This window comes from Amblyomma americanum, chromosome 4 (assembly GCF_052857255.1).
Source record: "Amblyomma americanum isolate KBUSLIRL-KWMA chromosome 4, ASM5285725v1, whole genome shotgun sequence".
NCBI classification, from domain to species: domain Eukaryota; kingdom Metazoa; phylum Arthropoda; class Arachnida; order Ixodida; family Ixodidae; genus Amblyomma; species Amblyomma americanum.
Window position 1 is genome coordinate 198,099,201 of NC_135500.1, and position 15,324 is coordinate 198,114,524.

A 15,324-nucleotide genomic window follows, 5' to 3' on the forward strand; every position below is an offset into this window, starting at 1 on the left:
GTTTGTAAGGGAGGGTCCCTTCAGGGCCCTCTCATACTTCCTCCATATATATTCCCAATAAAGGTTTCTCTCTCTCTCTCTCCTATCCCTGGTGCTTACCCTGAGATGTTCTGAAATAAAAAGAAAGGCGTTTTGAGTTACAAAAGAGCGCTTTTTTCGGCACAGCATTGTCAGCTGTGCAGCGCATCTGAATACAGCAAGAACGTGCTAACTAGCAGGCTGGTTAACTAATGCTGAATAGTTAGCTTCCTAACTATTATTGTTTATCTCCTTATTTATTGAGAGGCGTGTAGCCTAACTTAATTAATATCCATATCAGTTTTTAGAATTTCACAAAACGCAGTTACTCTCGGCGCTGTGGCCCAACAAATTTTGCCTGCGTCGCGTCAAAATACACGCGCTTTCGAAAAGCTTGCTGGCAAAGCAACCTCTCCAGTGCGTAACTCGTCGATGCAGACAAATTTTGTTGGGCCACAGCGCAGCGTGCGTTTTCAAAATTCTAAACACTGTTGTGAATATTACCAACGATGAATTATACACCTCTCAATAAATATGGAGACTAACGTTAATAGTTAAAAAGTTAATTATTCAGTATTAGTTAACCAGCCTGCTAGTTAGCACGTCTTTGCTGTATTCTGATGCGCTACGCCGCTAACAATGCTGTACCGAAAAAAGCTGTTTTCTTACTCGAAAAACGTATGTTTAAAAATTGCAGGTTGTGTTAGGTGAGACACTCGATATGTGCGGAATTGAGTAACGGAGAGGTTTTTTTTGCATAAGATATAAAGGCATCGTTTTTTTTTATAGCTTGATTGTGTGTTGCTTTTATTCGTATCACTCTCTTAATTTTTTTTTGATCGCGTCTTGTTTAACGGCCCATGTACGGCCGCGTTGAACACCGACTTAACTGTAATGTATTCAGCAGACACAGCGCATTGCTTTCCAGAGGAAGCGTGTTTACGATTTGGCTGATAAGTTATCAAGACGACGGCGTGTGCACGGCGCTCTTAAAACGGCTCATTTCGCTGCGTCCGTCCAGGAAAAGCAGTGCATTGCTTTACGCATAACCCCAAGTCAGGTTGCAACGAACCACGCATAGAAAACAACATGCTGCTCGATTTTCTTCAAAGATTACTTTGCAATGTGAGTACTGTTTCATCTTGCGCAATGCTTCTTATTTCCAGCCTTTTGAAACGTTTCTATAACTTTACACGAGATACGCATCTTACAGAGTGTTATATACGTCGGGTGCGACGAAGTAGGTTTTTAATCATCTGCTATTTCCTATACAGTCTCACTGCGTCTATACTCGCGTTTGTATATGTCTTATCATTGGGCAGCTTGTTAATCAAGTTACCTTGCGTGCCTTGTATAGCACCGTGCGCGCAGGCTGCCGCGTAGGCCTTATATTGAACGGTACTCGAGTAATCTAGATTTAGTGAGCTTTATGTTCTTCAGGCTTAAGACACGTGGAACGCGTTATAACCTCGTCGGGATAATGCACAGCCATCCCACTTGCCACTTGCCGCGAAGGTGTTTTAAATGCCTTTTGATTGGCACTCCTCACGGCTGTTACGCTTGCTTTGTTCACACGGATATTCAAGGACTGGGATTACGCTATTCAGTTCCTTTGTGGATTTTGTATACTAGCGTGCGTCATAATATACTGACATAATGTAAGCAGCAGACAAATCAAACGTTACTCAACCGAATAGAATTGCGAACCATTTCGGAAGTTGCTTCCTTAAACCACACACTTAAATGGCAGGATTTGAGTGGGCACGTGTCTCCATCGTTAACGCGGTGGCGTAAAAGAGAATACGAAAATAAAATGCGCCTACTTAGACTTATCACTGCAACCTAACATAACACATTGTTACTGAAATGAGTGGGCCGCTTGTTTGAATCATCTGTGCTGTCTTTAATCTTCACTCGCTTGACCCCTCAAGTGTTTTGTCGCACCCACCTCTCCGATGCATATGTAAAAGAAATCTTTCAGCCTACTTTCTAGCCATTGTGACGAATAACCTGTGTCTTCATGGAGCTGCTGAAAAGGTTTACAAACATTCACAGTTTTTTGAATGCGGTAGCATTAAAAGTCTCATGTGGAAAAAAAAAATTGTCCTCGGTCGTAAAGTTCGCCCATTGGCCCGAGAGAAGTGGCGTCATAAGAGCAGATAATTCCTATTGGCTGGATTGAAATGACGTCACCTTAGTGAATAATTCGCACTGGCTGCCGAGAAGTGAAATCACCAGACCGGATGTGACGTCACATCCGGTAAAGACCGGTAAAAACGTCAACACATGAAGTAATTAGATATATTGTGATTTTTGTTTTGATGAAGGGTGCTCAATCGTCAGTTGCACTGACGCTTACAAAATACCGTTCTAATCTTAGTGCTGGCTTTGAATTTGAACAGTTAGCCATGGAGGGGGCATACAAAATTAGCGGCGTGTTTTTCGACCATGCTCTATTGGAAGCGGCATATGGTCGAGGATGTCGTGCTTTCTCTGGTTAGGCCAGCTTGCAACATTCACTTTTTCCCTGCCTGTCCTCTTGTTTCAGGTTCCCGCATGGGACTTCAGCTGGTCGGCTGTGGCGGTGTGGTTGTCAGTCGTGGCTAGTGGGTTACTGGCGCTGAAAAGATTCGCGGCGAGCAACCCACGAGGAAAGAAAAAGCGTTCACCACCAGGCCCATGGGGCATACCAATACTCGGCTACTTTCCTTTCATATGGAAGCCGTACCATCACGCTTTCAAAGAATTGGCCGATAAGTACGGAGCGATTGTCAGGTATGTCCTCCTTAACTGGCCACGATGCGAATTCGAGTGGCGAGAACCGAAGATTTTGTTAATAACGTGACACTGCCATTATGGTGACGGAACATCTTAAGGATGACTCTTAGTATAAGTGACCGCGTGTCATTGTGATTCCGCGCGTTAAATTACTATCTGCATTAACACTGAAATCATGTGCCATTGACTGCTCCTACATCGGGCTGGCTAGTCGAGCAAGGATTGTAACAAAAATGAAGAAATTCCAAAAATCGCCAACTTTCGGCTCTTTTTCTGCAGATATAGAGATACGGTTATGGTGCGCGTGGAAAAGTGACTAGGAGTTGACGACGGGCCATTAGAAAAGTCTCGTAAAGTAAGCAATGGGAAAGGTACATTGTTTGAAGCCAATGGAATGGATCTGGCCGGTAGTCGACGCACGAGGTGGTCGACCGGCAAGTGAGTCAGGCCACAATGCGACAGCGCAGATTGCAGCAGCACAGACTCACAAGGGTAGCTCTGCATAACTGCGTGCAGTTAATTCTTGTGTTCGATGAGAAAATATGCGAAATAAGTACCGCACGTGGCCAACGGGTAATTAACTAAAATAACTTTGAGTTGCGTTGATTGCGCTTTATTTAATCATAATAAAATAATCGCGTTCGCAGGCTGCGGATGGGCTGCAAAGATGTAGTGGTTCTTAATGACCTCACTTCCATCCGAGAGGGGCTATCCGATCCAAACATCATGTATCGACCGGACGATTTCCTGTTTCGTTATCTCGACATGAAAGGTTTGCCACTTGTTGACTGCATTGCCATTCTTTAATTATCGCAGCGAAAACACGACGTGTTTCATCACAGGGTTCTGTTTTCTACCTGTCAGGTATCGGCGGTTTGAACGGAGAAGAGTGGCAAGCTAATAGAAGGTACTGCTTCCAGGTGATGCGGAACTTGGGCTTCGCTAAAAAGCCGATGGAGCAGCACATGCAAGTAAGTACCGTAATTTGCAGGCTGTAGTCCCCACCCAGTGAGTGGTCCGTAGGATGGATTCTTCGTAAGCAAAAAAAGTTTCTACTAGGTTGTCTGCTGCTGGGATAAAGTCAGTAGCGTTCGTTTGAGGGTTCGTTGGTTCTTTTTTTTAAGGTGGAATAGTGATTAGAGCAACATCAGACCCCAGGAACAGAATATGTTAAGTGTGTTAGTCCTCAGAAGGGAACAGTGTAGTGAACGCTCTTCTTTTCGGTCGCATCGAAACAGTTTTTCTTAACGCACATGCTTCACTATATTCACTCCTTCCTGCAAGGCGGAACACCCATCAGTACATGCAATATTGAAGTCAGACATATGCGATTGGTAACTTACATTATTTTAGTTTTAAAGAAAGGTTGAGGGAAGAATGTCATTCAAAATAAAGATGCCAATAAATTTAAAGCCGCTCAGGTGCGCGATGGTGCTAGAAGCGCTTTGAAAGATTGCACGTAAAAAGACAAAACAAAAACGCCATTTTAGTCAGAACCGTGTTGAGCAGGTCATGTTAGGATAGGCAAAGTTTTAAAACTAAAAATACTTTATTGTCGGTACTTGCACATAATCGGCAAACGACAAAATTTTCACTTTTATACATGTATATTCCGCAGATCGTATGCCAGATATTAGACAGTTTTAGCTGTGCCTACGCAAGTGCTTGCGTGCGCAAAGCGCTACGGCGCTGCGTGCGTTATGCTGACCGCTCCGAAATATAGTTTTAGCTGGCCGTGCCGTAGCGGCCCCCATGCGGACGCGTAAACAGAAGCGCCATCTAGTGACAAGACGTCAAAGCACATCAACGCTCGGTTGAAGAAAATTTCATCCGTGAATACTGATAACTATAGGGTAAGTGCATTGAGAGCCTTTTTGTGTTCCAAGAAGAAAAACCATGCAAACCGAAGAAAATGTAAGAACTGACTAAAAGCACACGGGCGCCTTAGCGTTTTTCCTCCATAGAAACGGAGCCGCCGACCGCGGCGGTCGGCGGCTCCTTTTCTATGGAGGAAAAACGCTAAGGCGCCCGTGTGCTGTGCGATGTCAGTGCACGTTAAATATCCCCAGGTGGTCGAAATTATTCCGGAGCCCTCCACTACGGCACCTCTCTCTTCCTTTCTTCTTTCACTCCCTCCTTTATCCCTTCCCTTACGGCGCGGTTCAGGTGTCCAACGATATATGAGACAGATACTGCGCCATTTCCTTTCCCCCCAAAACCAATTATTATTATTTTTATTAAAAGCTAGAAAACTGCTTCGCCAGGTGTCGTTGCTACGAGGAAAAAACACTGCATTTAGTTAGGCCTAGGACCCTGAAAATCGCCAAATTATCAGAAAAACAGGGGCTAGTTATCGCTTATGCCGCTACGTGTGGGTAAGAGTAGGCGGGATAAAAGCGAACTGCTACCATTTGAGCCAGCTATTGCATCGGAGAATCCAGCGGCGACATGTATTTATTCCGAAGCGGGCGAGCAGGGCGCCGCCACCTTGTCAGCGTTAACGTACGCAAGCCACGCAAGCGCCGCAACGCAAAGTCCGCTGGCTAGCGTACGCACGCAAGACGCAGGGCTTGCGCTTGCGTTCTGCGCATGCGCACTACCGTCCCCGCAAACTCCTTGCGTGCGCTAAGCCGTTGCGTACGCACAGCTAAAACTGTCTATTACGTTAATCACGTTTCAGCATCGAGCGACAGCTTCACGCGTTGAGGCTCGAGGGGTGGCACAAAATATTGCACCTGATTAATTAAGTTTCCATTGGCTATTAGATATGCTCGTATCAACAAAAACTGAAACAGCTTTCGGGGCAGGCGTGCCTGCCAATGAATACAACCGAGAATTGGAACGCGAAGAGCAACTTGCAGGACAATTTGATTCGGCATGCAAGGACAAGGACAAATTAATAGAAGATCAGAAGAAACACACGCGGGTGCTGACTTTTCAGTCATTTTATTTGATGCGGAAAGCTCTTGTGTACTAGGCAAGCACAAGCCAGCATCAACGTAAAGGAGATTGGCATCCTCACTCGATTTACGACGCTCGAAAACGCTGCATCATTGTTTTCGCTTTGAACCGACGTCCTTATGTTTCCACTGTTGCCTGCGTTTGTTGGGCGTCTTCTTTCACAGAAATTTCAAAGAAGTTTTTGGCAAAGTTTCACTATATTTCTTTTACATATTTTTATCAGAAATTTGAAAATTTTTTGAGGTTTTTGTGACGGTCGAAGGAAACGCCAAGCGTCTAAGGTAATAGAATAGAGTCCCCATTCAAAAAGTTTGTTGCCAGGGTAGCCACAAACTCAGTTAAACGGAGTGCGTTTTGTCTGCTTGCCCAGGGGGCGTTGATGATTACCTAGGTGGTAACATCGTGCTACTCCGCAGGTGGTGGCCGCACCCGCCCCACGGGTCGGAGTTTCAGGGGCACATTTTTCAAATAAAGTGTTCGCGGGGTAGTCTCTCTCAGCTTGTTCTCAGCTGTACTCATGAGGAAACAACAAAACACAAAAAGGACACATTTATTTGTTTGTTCGGAAAAATGCTTCAGGTTTCATCAATAAATGTGCACTATGGATGCATGCGCCATACAGAATACTCAAATTTATTTCAAAAGGGTATCCTCGCCGTATAAGCTTTAAAAAAAAGGTAGAGAGGGAGAGATTTTCTTACGTAGAAGGGCAAGAGACAGGCATGTAACCAGGGAGAAGGCAGAGAGTCTGCTCCCCCCGTCGCCCCCTCCCCTCTCTCCCCTTCCTTCGCGAAGAAAAATCTTTGCTATGGGCCTGTACGGGACAGTTCGACTTGATCCATGCCTTTGTTGCGTGACATTGGGTATTTTGTTAGACAAAGAGGGTTACGATAGGCGAGCATGTGGACATAAGAGATGCGCGAATATATAAAAACACCCGTTTAAGAATAGGCTTGACCAATGTATTTTTCCACAGCCAGGAGTCGGAATTCGCGTGGCTCAGAAAACGAAGTAGCGCCCGAACCGATTTTGGAAACCTGAGGCGAAGTGCCCAATATGAGCCCCCCCCCCCCCCCCCCCCCCCCCCTCCTGCCAGCTAAGTCTAGATGTCTTAGATGACTCTTTGAAAAAAAAAAGCAATGTAAGTGAGTTGCAGCAGCTTAGTTACCAGAAGGAAGATGGTCTTTAAGTAAGTGAGCGAATAAGAAAAAACAATGGACGTGACACAGCGCAGGAGAGTCCGAGCGTGCTTTGATTTCTGCCCATCCAGGAAGAAGTGCAGTGCTTCAACGAAATTTTGGAACGCAGCAAGGGTCAGCCCATTACGATTTGCCACCAGCTTGGCGCCAGCATCGTCAACAACATCTCGGCGCTGGTGTTTGGCCAGCGCTACGAGCTCGGCGACACCACTGGCCGCTTCGTAGAAGCACTGCTGCGCAAGTTTATGCTGAACGCTACTTTCTTTTCGGTGTTCGACTTCCTTCCCATAGTACGATTTCTCGCTTACTACATTCCACATACTCGGATTTACTCCGTCAAAAGTGTCTTCAAGGACTTCAAGCAGTTTGTGAGGTGAGTAAGGACCCTAAAAATGTGTTTCTTAACAGTGTGACGTAGTGAGCCAACCGGTTACAGAAAAAAAAGTAATTCCTTATCCTCACCAAATTGGAGCTTCCACATAACAGCATTTCATGTGCATTTAGTAAGCATTCTTGAGGCAGTATAGGTTGCTGTTTCACAGCGAAAGCTGTTATAGCGTTGGTTTAGACATATAACCCTGTATTTTACTGTGAGGTCTGCTGCTTCGGCCGTTATACTGTAACTAGTTAGTGAGTTTATTTAATTTAACGTAATTAGTTGAATTAATATTGAATTTAATTTCACGCAATTACGTTCAATTCCCACCTGCCACTGTTGGCAGATGGCAAAATGGAGAGAGGGAAATCCTCCTCTGCACCTTTAGGGTAAAGGAGGGAGAGGGATAGTGTGAAGAGAAGAGAGAGAGAGGGTGGGAAACGGCCTTGTGGCTTGAGAGGTTATGACGGGAGTGGAGTTTTGGGCAACCTGAGGGTGGCTTCACGGCAGCCCGCAGGGTTGTACGGCTAAGCCAAAGCTACAACAGCTTTCGCTGATTCATGCACTAAGCCGGTAAGCCTAACTCTACATTTTTTTTCCTAACTGGTAACGAAGCGTAGCAGTTTTTTCTTGCTTTTTGAAATAAGAATATTTTGAAGTGACACTCACAGTTATTTCAAACAGCAGCTGGCGAAATGAGGTGCTCCTTACGATACACGTATGAAGGAAACCAACAGTAAGGGAAACCAAGGAAAGCATGGGAGTTGGTTTATTTATTTTTATACTCAGTGTTGAGGATGGGGAAATTAATACTGTAATATCTTTTACCTGAAAGATAATATATTAAAGATTAGCAGAAAGGAAAAGTCGTCGCTTATTGACGGTTTGCGATTGTCTCTTCTTCTAGTTCAGGCATGCACGAAGATAAACATGGTGTCCAATTGCTCCACCGGCGTTTTAGATCTCATCATAAAACAAAATTTCTCCCAAACGCCTAGGTGCGTGGCGATTCATGCTTCCATAACAGCGGCGCCCGTTCTCTGCAGCATTTCAGCAAGCTGTCAAAAGCGCGGAGTATCGAAAAATTGAGCGGTAGCTTGCCGAGTTCAGTGCCACCGACAGGTGCGTTAGATAGCGGTGAAAGAAGCGTGAGCTCCTTTTCGAGTGCAGTGACCCAAACTTTCAGTGCAATGGTGGAGGATTACTGCCGTTAGGGTACTGCAATGGTGACACTGCAGATGTTGAGCGTTTCCTATAGAACGATACGAAGGCGCGTAGGCCTCGCGTCTTGTCGTGCAAGTTCCGCGGAATGGCACGTCTTCGTGTTCGGCGCATTGCGGATCGCAACTTCCGTTGGTCGGCGTATACGACGTTCAAGCTTTCTTTCCATTTTCCGGTTCCTGAAGTTAAGAGGTCAACTTATGACGTATAGGGCGGCTATAAAAATTAAGGCTGCATAAGAATAAGGCCACAAATTTACACTTACGATGTGCTACGCCTGTTCGGGTTCTTCATGCCAGGGGACAGAGCGACGAACAGTTCAAGATATGCTGAGCGTAATCACTGTCTTTATTTTAGAGCTGTGTATATATGCGCTGAATGGTCACATCTTCAACAGCTCGTCAGCGCTGTGACATACCCCTCCTTTCTATCTTTTGCGTCCATCTTGTGCCACTCCTACTCGTCAACTATGCAGAGTGTGTCTTGCCAGAAGAACCAAACAACAAAATATCGCCGCGACGGTTCTTTGCCATGAATAGCTGCTAACATTGGATGAATCATTGGTATGAAGTTGAACGTGCATTTTCCTGTTTATACCATTGAGTCTATTTTCCATTCTACCCGCAAAGCTCAGCCGACTGAAATAACCATTACATTAATATTAGAAGTAACGCCCGTTGGCCTTACATGGATGCGAGAATTTCGCACGAATGCACAACTGTTTCTATGTGGTGCGTACATAGCATAAGCAACAGCTCTTCCGAGCAACATCTGCGCTTGTTTCTTGCTTGGTCTGGCCATAGACTCCGGTGTAACAGGTGTCGACGTTTAGACTAGGTGAAAGACAATCAATCAATCAATCAATCAATCAATCAATCAATCAATCAATCAATCAATCAATCAATCAATCAATCAATCAATCAATCAATCAATCAATCAATCAATCAATCAATCAATCAATCAATCAATCGATCAATCAATCAAAAAGTGTACAAAAGCGTAGTCTGACAGTTGTATCGACAGCTGAGAGTTGTGGTCTTTCGTTTGCGTTATTTGACGCAGGAAGGAATTGAAGAAGCGCGAGGAAAACAGAAGCCATTACGAGAACAGAGACTTCATAGATGGGTACTCACGGAAGATTCAAGAAAACAGAGGCGCCGGTTCCTATTACACTCGTAAGTACCGCGAAGCCCGATGGGTGAGATACAGGCTTCACGAGGGTTCGTGCACATCTCGGCTCGCGACGCTGTGCACAAGATTGCGATAAAATGCTTGCCGTTAAGGAACGAAGTCACCATTCATGGAGATCAATAATTTCCTTTTTTGGGGAAGAGCGACCGGGGCAGAGCATTCTATCATAAAGGAATATAGGCACCAAATTATTGCTCGCGTGTTTTGTTTTTTTTCCTCAAATGATGTGTTAGCCGCCGCAATGGCTCAGTGGTTACGGCGCTCGGCTGCCGGCCCGAAAGACGAGGGTTCGATCCTCGCCGTGGCGGTCGAATTTCGATGAGGGCGAAACTCTAGAGGCCCGTGTATACTTGCGATGTCAGTGCAAGTTAAACAACCACAGGTGGTAGAAATTTCCGGAGCCCTTCACTACGGCGTCCTTCATAGCCCGAGTCGCTCTGGGACGTTAAACCCCCATAAAGCCAAATCATGTGTTAGGAATTAGTATACATGGATCACCCCTTGGTATTCTCCTGTGACGGATATATCAGGTGCTCCAGGGAAGACTAAGTAATTTTCAAGAATAGCATTTTGACGTAAAAATATGGCTTTTTCCGCACAGTATTGCCAGGCTTGGCGGACACCAGAAAACCGGTGAATCATTTTGAATAGTAAGGTAGTTAACTAATTTTCAGAAATTAACGTTTTAACTATTAGAAGCGGCGGCTGGTTGCAATTAGAGATTTGAAGCTGGTCGTTAGTAACCGTCATATCTGTTTCCAGAATTTTGAAAACGGGATTACCCTCGGTGCTGTGGCTTGACAAAATCTGGCTGCATCGTGCCAAAATACATGCGCTTGCGAAAGCACGCAGGCAAAGCAACACCTCCAGTGCACGTAACTAGTCGAAATAGGCAAAATTTATCGAGCCATAGCGGCAAGGGTAATCGCGTTTCCGAATTTCTAAAAATTGGTATGGCGGCTACTAACGACTGGCTACAGATCATTAATTGCAACCAGGCGCCTAACTCCAAAAGTTAAAAAGTTAATTAGTTAACCAGCTTACTAGTTAAGATGATTCACCGATTTTCTGGTGTGCGCCAACGACGCCAATGCCATGAACCGAAAGCCATATTTTTACCCCAAAAAGCATATTTTTGAAAATTTCTTCCCTGAAAAGTCTTCCTTGTAACACCCCGTATAATTTATAACTGAACTACTTCTTGATGCTGTTCTGATTTCATCGACGACCGTGACGTGTAAGAACTGTTTCGGCCTCGTGAAGCATAAAAGAATATATGTGCCAGATCCGTGACACAGAACCTATGCACTGTCGTTCACATGGATAACACCCTAATCTCCATCGCAGTGCCATGTCTGGAGGGCAACGCAATCAACTTCTACAGCGCCTCCACGAACACCGTGAGGAGCTCCATCCTGTGGAACCTGTACATTGCCGCCAATGACCCTGACCATCAGGCACGTGTGCAGCGTGAAATCGACGCTGTGATAGGCCGGCACAGGGCACCCGGGTGGGAGGACCGAGCGCGCATGCCATTCACCATGGCCACCGTACTGGAGACGCTACGATGGAGGACCATCTCACCTATCGGCATACACAGGGCGTGAGTGGGGGTAGTGTTGTTATAATGTGAATGGGACAAAATGTGCAGTCAATTGGAGGCTTGTTACTGTTTGTTTTGGCGCCTATACAGCAGATTTATTGGGACATTCCGACGTTCCACTTCTCCGGCTATTGTAGCCGTAGCTACATTACGGTTGCATTTCGAGCCTTCAGCGTGGCGGCGCTGCCACCATGTGGCTGCGCTGCCACTTGTCACATGGTTGGTCATGTGATACAGAGCAGCTGCCGGCGGCGCGGTGCCGTGGCTGATCACGTGGTTCGTCACGTGGTTGGTCATTTGATACAGAGCAGCTGCCGGCGGCGCGGCGCCGTGGCTGATCACGTGGTTCGTCACGTGGTTGGTCACGTGACCAAGTTCGACTCAGCCATCAGCTGTATCTATCGCGTCACTCCAGGTTTAACCAAAACTAAACCACCGCCAGTTTTTTTTTTGAACCTCACTCTGCGATGAAAGGCAGATAGCAGTAGTAGTAAAGCAAGTCGTCGTCATCATGATCAGCCTGACTACGTCCACTGCGGGGCAAATGCCTCTCCCAGTCTCTCCAATTAACCCAGTCTTTTGCGAGCTGCTGCCACCGTATCCCCGCAAACTTCTAGATCTCATCCGCCCGCCTAAGCAAGTAATTAAGCCCAAATCAAGTGCTCAAAATGTTCTTCGCCTGCCACACCACGCCGAGCAGACAGGATTATGCCATAATTAGAGAACGAGAACCTTCTAGAGAGAAGCTCCGAGGACAATCCAGTGCACCGGAAATTTTTGGCAAAGGTATTTTGGAGCCTTTTTTACTCTGAGGAAACACCTGTTCTGGAACCGTAGCAACGGACGCTACTATGCGAAATATTTAAGTCAAACTTTTTCATTGGTAGTCAAACTTTTTCAAGCTGTCATCACTAGTACCAGCTATTTACCGTTTTTGGGCTCTTATGAAACACAAAGTGTAACTCGGGAGTGATATCCGAGGGTCGTTAGAAATGTCGCCGAAATGTTCGTGCACTCGTGTAGCTTATATCGAACAGCAACTTGCACCAGAACTGGATTAAATGTGCTGTAGTTGAAACAGAATGGTGCCGCTTGCTGGTCGGTTACGCCTTACTGTGCTTTAAAATATTTTTCACTCACAAAAAGAGTAGGTGACGCTCCCTCTTTCAAGCGTGAGTGCAGGAGAAACTGAATAGTTATATCAGAAATACTCCTGCGTGTCAGGATAACGCGACTGCAATGTCGCTGCTTTTAAAACCTTAGCGGTGTCATTATCAGATGATGAGTAAGAGCTGAAATCTGCTACACTTTTCACATCTATAGATAGTTTGTCAACGACTTCTGCTGGCACGTAGCATCTGAATATCTGCTCTGAGCTTTATTTGCGAGGCTCACAACAAGCTCTGTAAGTGGTGCGGCTCGACAGCGAACGAACACGCCGATGGCTTCCATTGAAGCAGGCTCACAGGAAATGCTGAGACTCGCCGGAAGATAGGCTAGACGCTGCTTAAGCTTCATACATATGCACATGTCTTCTAACATTAGCAGTTATACCAACCTTTACTGGTTTGATTTCAATGCTCTTGTAGCGAAAGATTCTGAATATAAAAACGATGTCCGCTTGCGCAGGCGTCAAACCCGACACGCATGCCTTGATTCGTGCGGAAATTGGGGTGGGGTGCACTGGCGTATGGGCATTTGCTGTTGGGTGGATGTTTATGGTGTTGTGAACTTTGTCATGCTTGCACCTCATTCAACTTCTTGTTTTTCCAATATATTTTTCCTGCTTGAAGTCAGCTCATTCCTAAACGAAAACCGAATATTAGCGGCGCTTACGGCTGCTGAAAATGCGCAACATACAAATGCCGCAAGTGTGTTTCTTCTATGTACACTGCGGTCAGTCCGCAGACGCCCACGTCATTCGGCCACCGAGTGAAGGAATCTGGTCGTACTTACAAGAAATTCTAGGGTTGAAAATGCGTGTGCACTAATACCGCTAAGCAACGCACAATAGAAAGTTGGTGATAGCAACCTAATTTTTCATACAGTTCAGGTAAAAGTTCCTTCTTATGTGCGTCTTAATGTCTCTATTATGTCATCACTCTCGCTAGGGACGAAATCAGTAGGGACGAAATTAAAGTCACGCTTCGTACTTTGGCGGCACGCGCAATCCACCTGCTGTATTCGGCGTGTTCACTAATCATATGGGGCGTTTTCTTAGCTAAGAGCTTACAAGGCGGCTGCACAGAACACTTTTGCATCCAGTTTTCTTTGCGCATTGCAGGGCTAAGTACGACACGACAATTGGAGGATATCACATTCCAGCGGGCACTCTAGTGATTCCAAACTTTTGGAAGCTCCACAACGATCCGACCCACTGGCCCGATCCGTCCAAGTACGACCCCTCAAGATTCCTGAATGCTGATGGCACAGAAATGAAGGAAAAACCTCTGGCATTTCTTCCCTTTAGCCTGGGTAAGGCCGCTGTGTTTCACGCTTTGGAGGGTTTCAAATGGAGAAACCTCATAACTTGGAACCTCTCTGCCTTTCTTATCAATAAACCCTCTCTCTCTCTCTCTCTCTCTCTCTCTCTCTCTCTCTCTCTCTCTCTCTCTCTCTCTCTCTCTCTCTCTCTCTCTCTCTCTCTCTCTCTCTCTCTCTCTCTCTCTCTATCTCTATCTCTCTCTCTCTCTCTCTCTCTCTCATAACTTGGGATAGTTTCTAGACAGAAAAAAATGTCCCAAAGAAAAGAGCTTAATTGTTCCCATCATCTAATCTTCCCTGTGTGTCGCTCAAGCTCTGCGGACATTAGGGAGCAAAACTGAGTTACAGTGGGATGGTGAAATAATTAATCTTGATTACTCAGCTTTTGAACTACTTGGTTTAGGGCCAATGCTTTAATCACAGCTCTGAAGGATTATTAACATCAGAGTAATGAAAAGTACAGAATTTTAATGCAGCACTCTGTTCCTGAGATGTTATGATTGTTTTTCTTTTCGTCCCTCTCTACTGCGATTACTAAAAATAGGCACTCCCTCCCCCCCCCCCCAAAAAAAAAAAAATAAAATCCTGGATGTCCTGCACACGCGATCGTTAAGAAGGCGGTGCTTTCGTGATGTAAAAATCCCCTCCAACCACGTCTGAGTGACTTGCTACGCTAAACGGCAGTGCCGTGCGGAGGAACGGCCTAGCGGGTCGTTTTTCTGAGAGGAAAATTATTTAAGACGCAACGTTAGGCCCAGACAAAATCACGACTCTTGCTAAAGAAATCGGACGGCACATTAAGACGCGCATGTCGCATCGACGGCCGGCCTTGTAACTCTCCGGAAGAGTGGCGTCGGACTCTACTATACATACTGCCAGGAAGTTAACGCCAGTCGCCAAAAGAAAATACTTTTATTGGATATTCACCGCTGTACGAGGAGTGTACAAAAAGCAACGCCCCTCATTTTTTCTCTCCTTTTGAGAAAAAAGATAATGTGTGAACGTTCACTGGGTAGCAAAGTGACGCATCACGCATATGTGTGCTCGTGTGCTCACTTTCACCGCCAGCCGCCGCGGTGGCTCAGCGGTTATGGCGCTCGGCTGCTGACCCGTAAGACGCGGGTTCGATCCCGACCGCGGCGGTCGAATTTCGATGGAGGCGAAATTCTAGAGGCCCGTGTACTGTGCGATGTCAGTGCACGTTAAAGAACCCCAGGTGCTCGAAATTTCCGCAGCCCTTCCCTACGGTGTCCCTCATAACCAGACTCGCTTTGGGACGTTAAACCACCATAAGCTAAACTTTCACCACCGTCACACAGATGGCGCCACTTTGCCAGTAAAAAAAAAAAAAAATTGCCTTGATGTTTGACAATATTTTCTGTTTAAAACAAAAGAAACGATTGCCAAATTTGACTCGACTAGTGCCCCATGTTACAGTCCTCATTTGGCACTGTCTGATTTTCATACTTTCGGGCTACAAGATGCGCTCTGCG

At 45.8% G+C, this 15,324-nt stretch overlaps 1 protein-coding gene across 1 annotated transcript in view; it reads left to right on the forward strand.

Annotated features, from left to right (window-relative positions):
* Positions 1–1,044: 1,044 nt before the first annotated feature.
* The window catches only part of LOC144129005 (cytochrome P450 2J4-like), a 15,676-nt gene continuing 1,396 nt past the window's right edge, over positions 1,045–15,324 (forward strand). The window contains exons 1-8 of the mRNA XM_077662868.1: positions 1,045–1,143; positions 2,567–2,793; positions 3,444–3,568; positions 3,661–3,767; positions 7,028–7,329; positions 9,616–9,728; positions 11,092–11,347; positions 13,632–13,822. Of these exons, the coding sequence (XP_077518994.1) occupies positions 1,108–1,143; positions 2,567–2,793; positions 3,444–3,568; positions 3,661–3,767; positions 7,028–7,329; positions 9,616–9,728; positions 11,092–11,347; positions 13,632–13,822 (1,357 nt within the window). The 5' untranslated portion in view covers positions 1,045–1,107. The remainder of the gene's footprint in view (positions 1,144–2,566; positions 2,794–3,443; positions 3,569–3,660; positions 3,768–7,027; positions 7,330–9,615; positions 9,729–11,091; positions 11,348–13,631; positions 13,823–15,324) is intronic.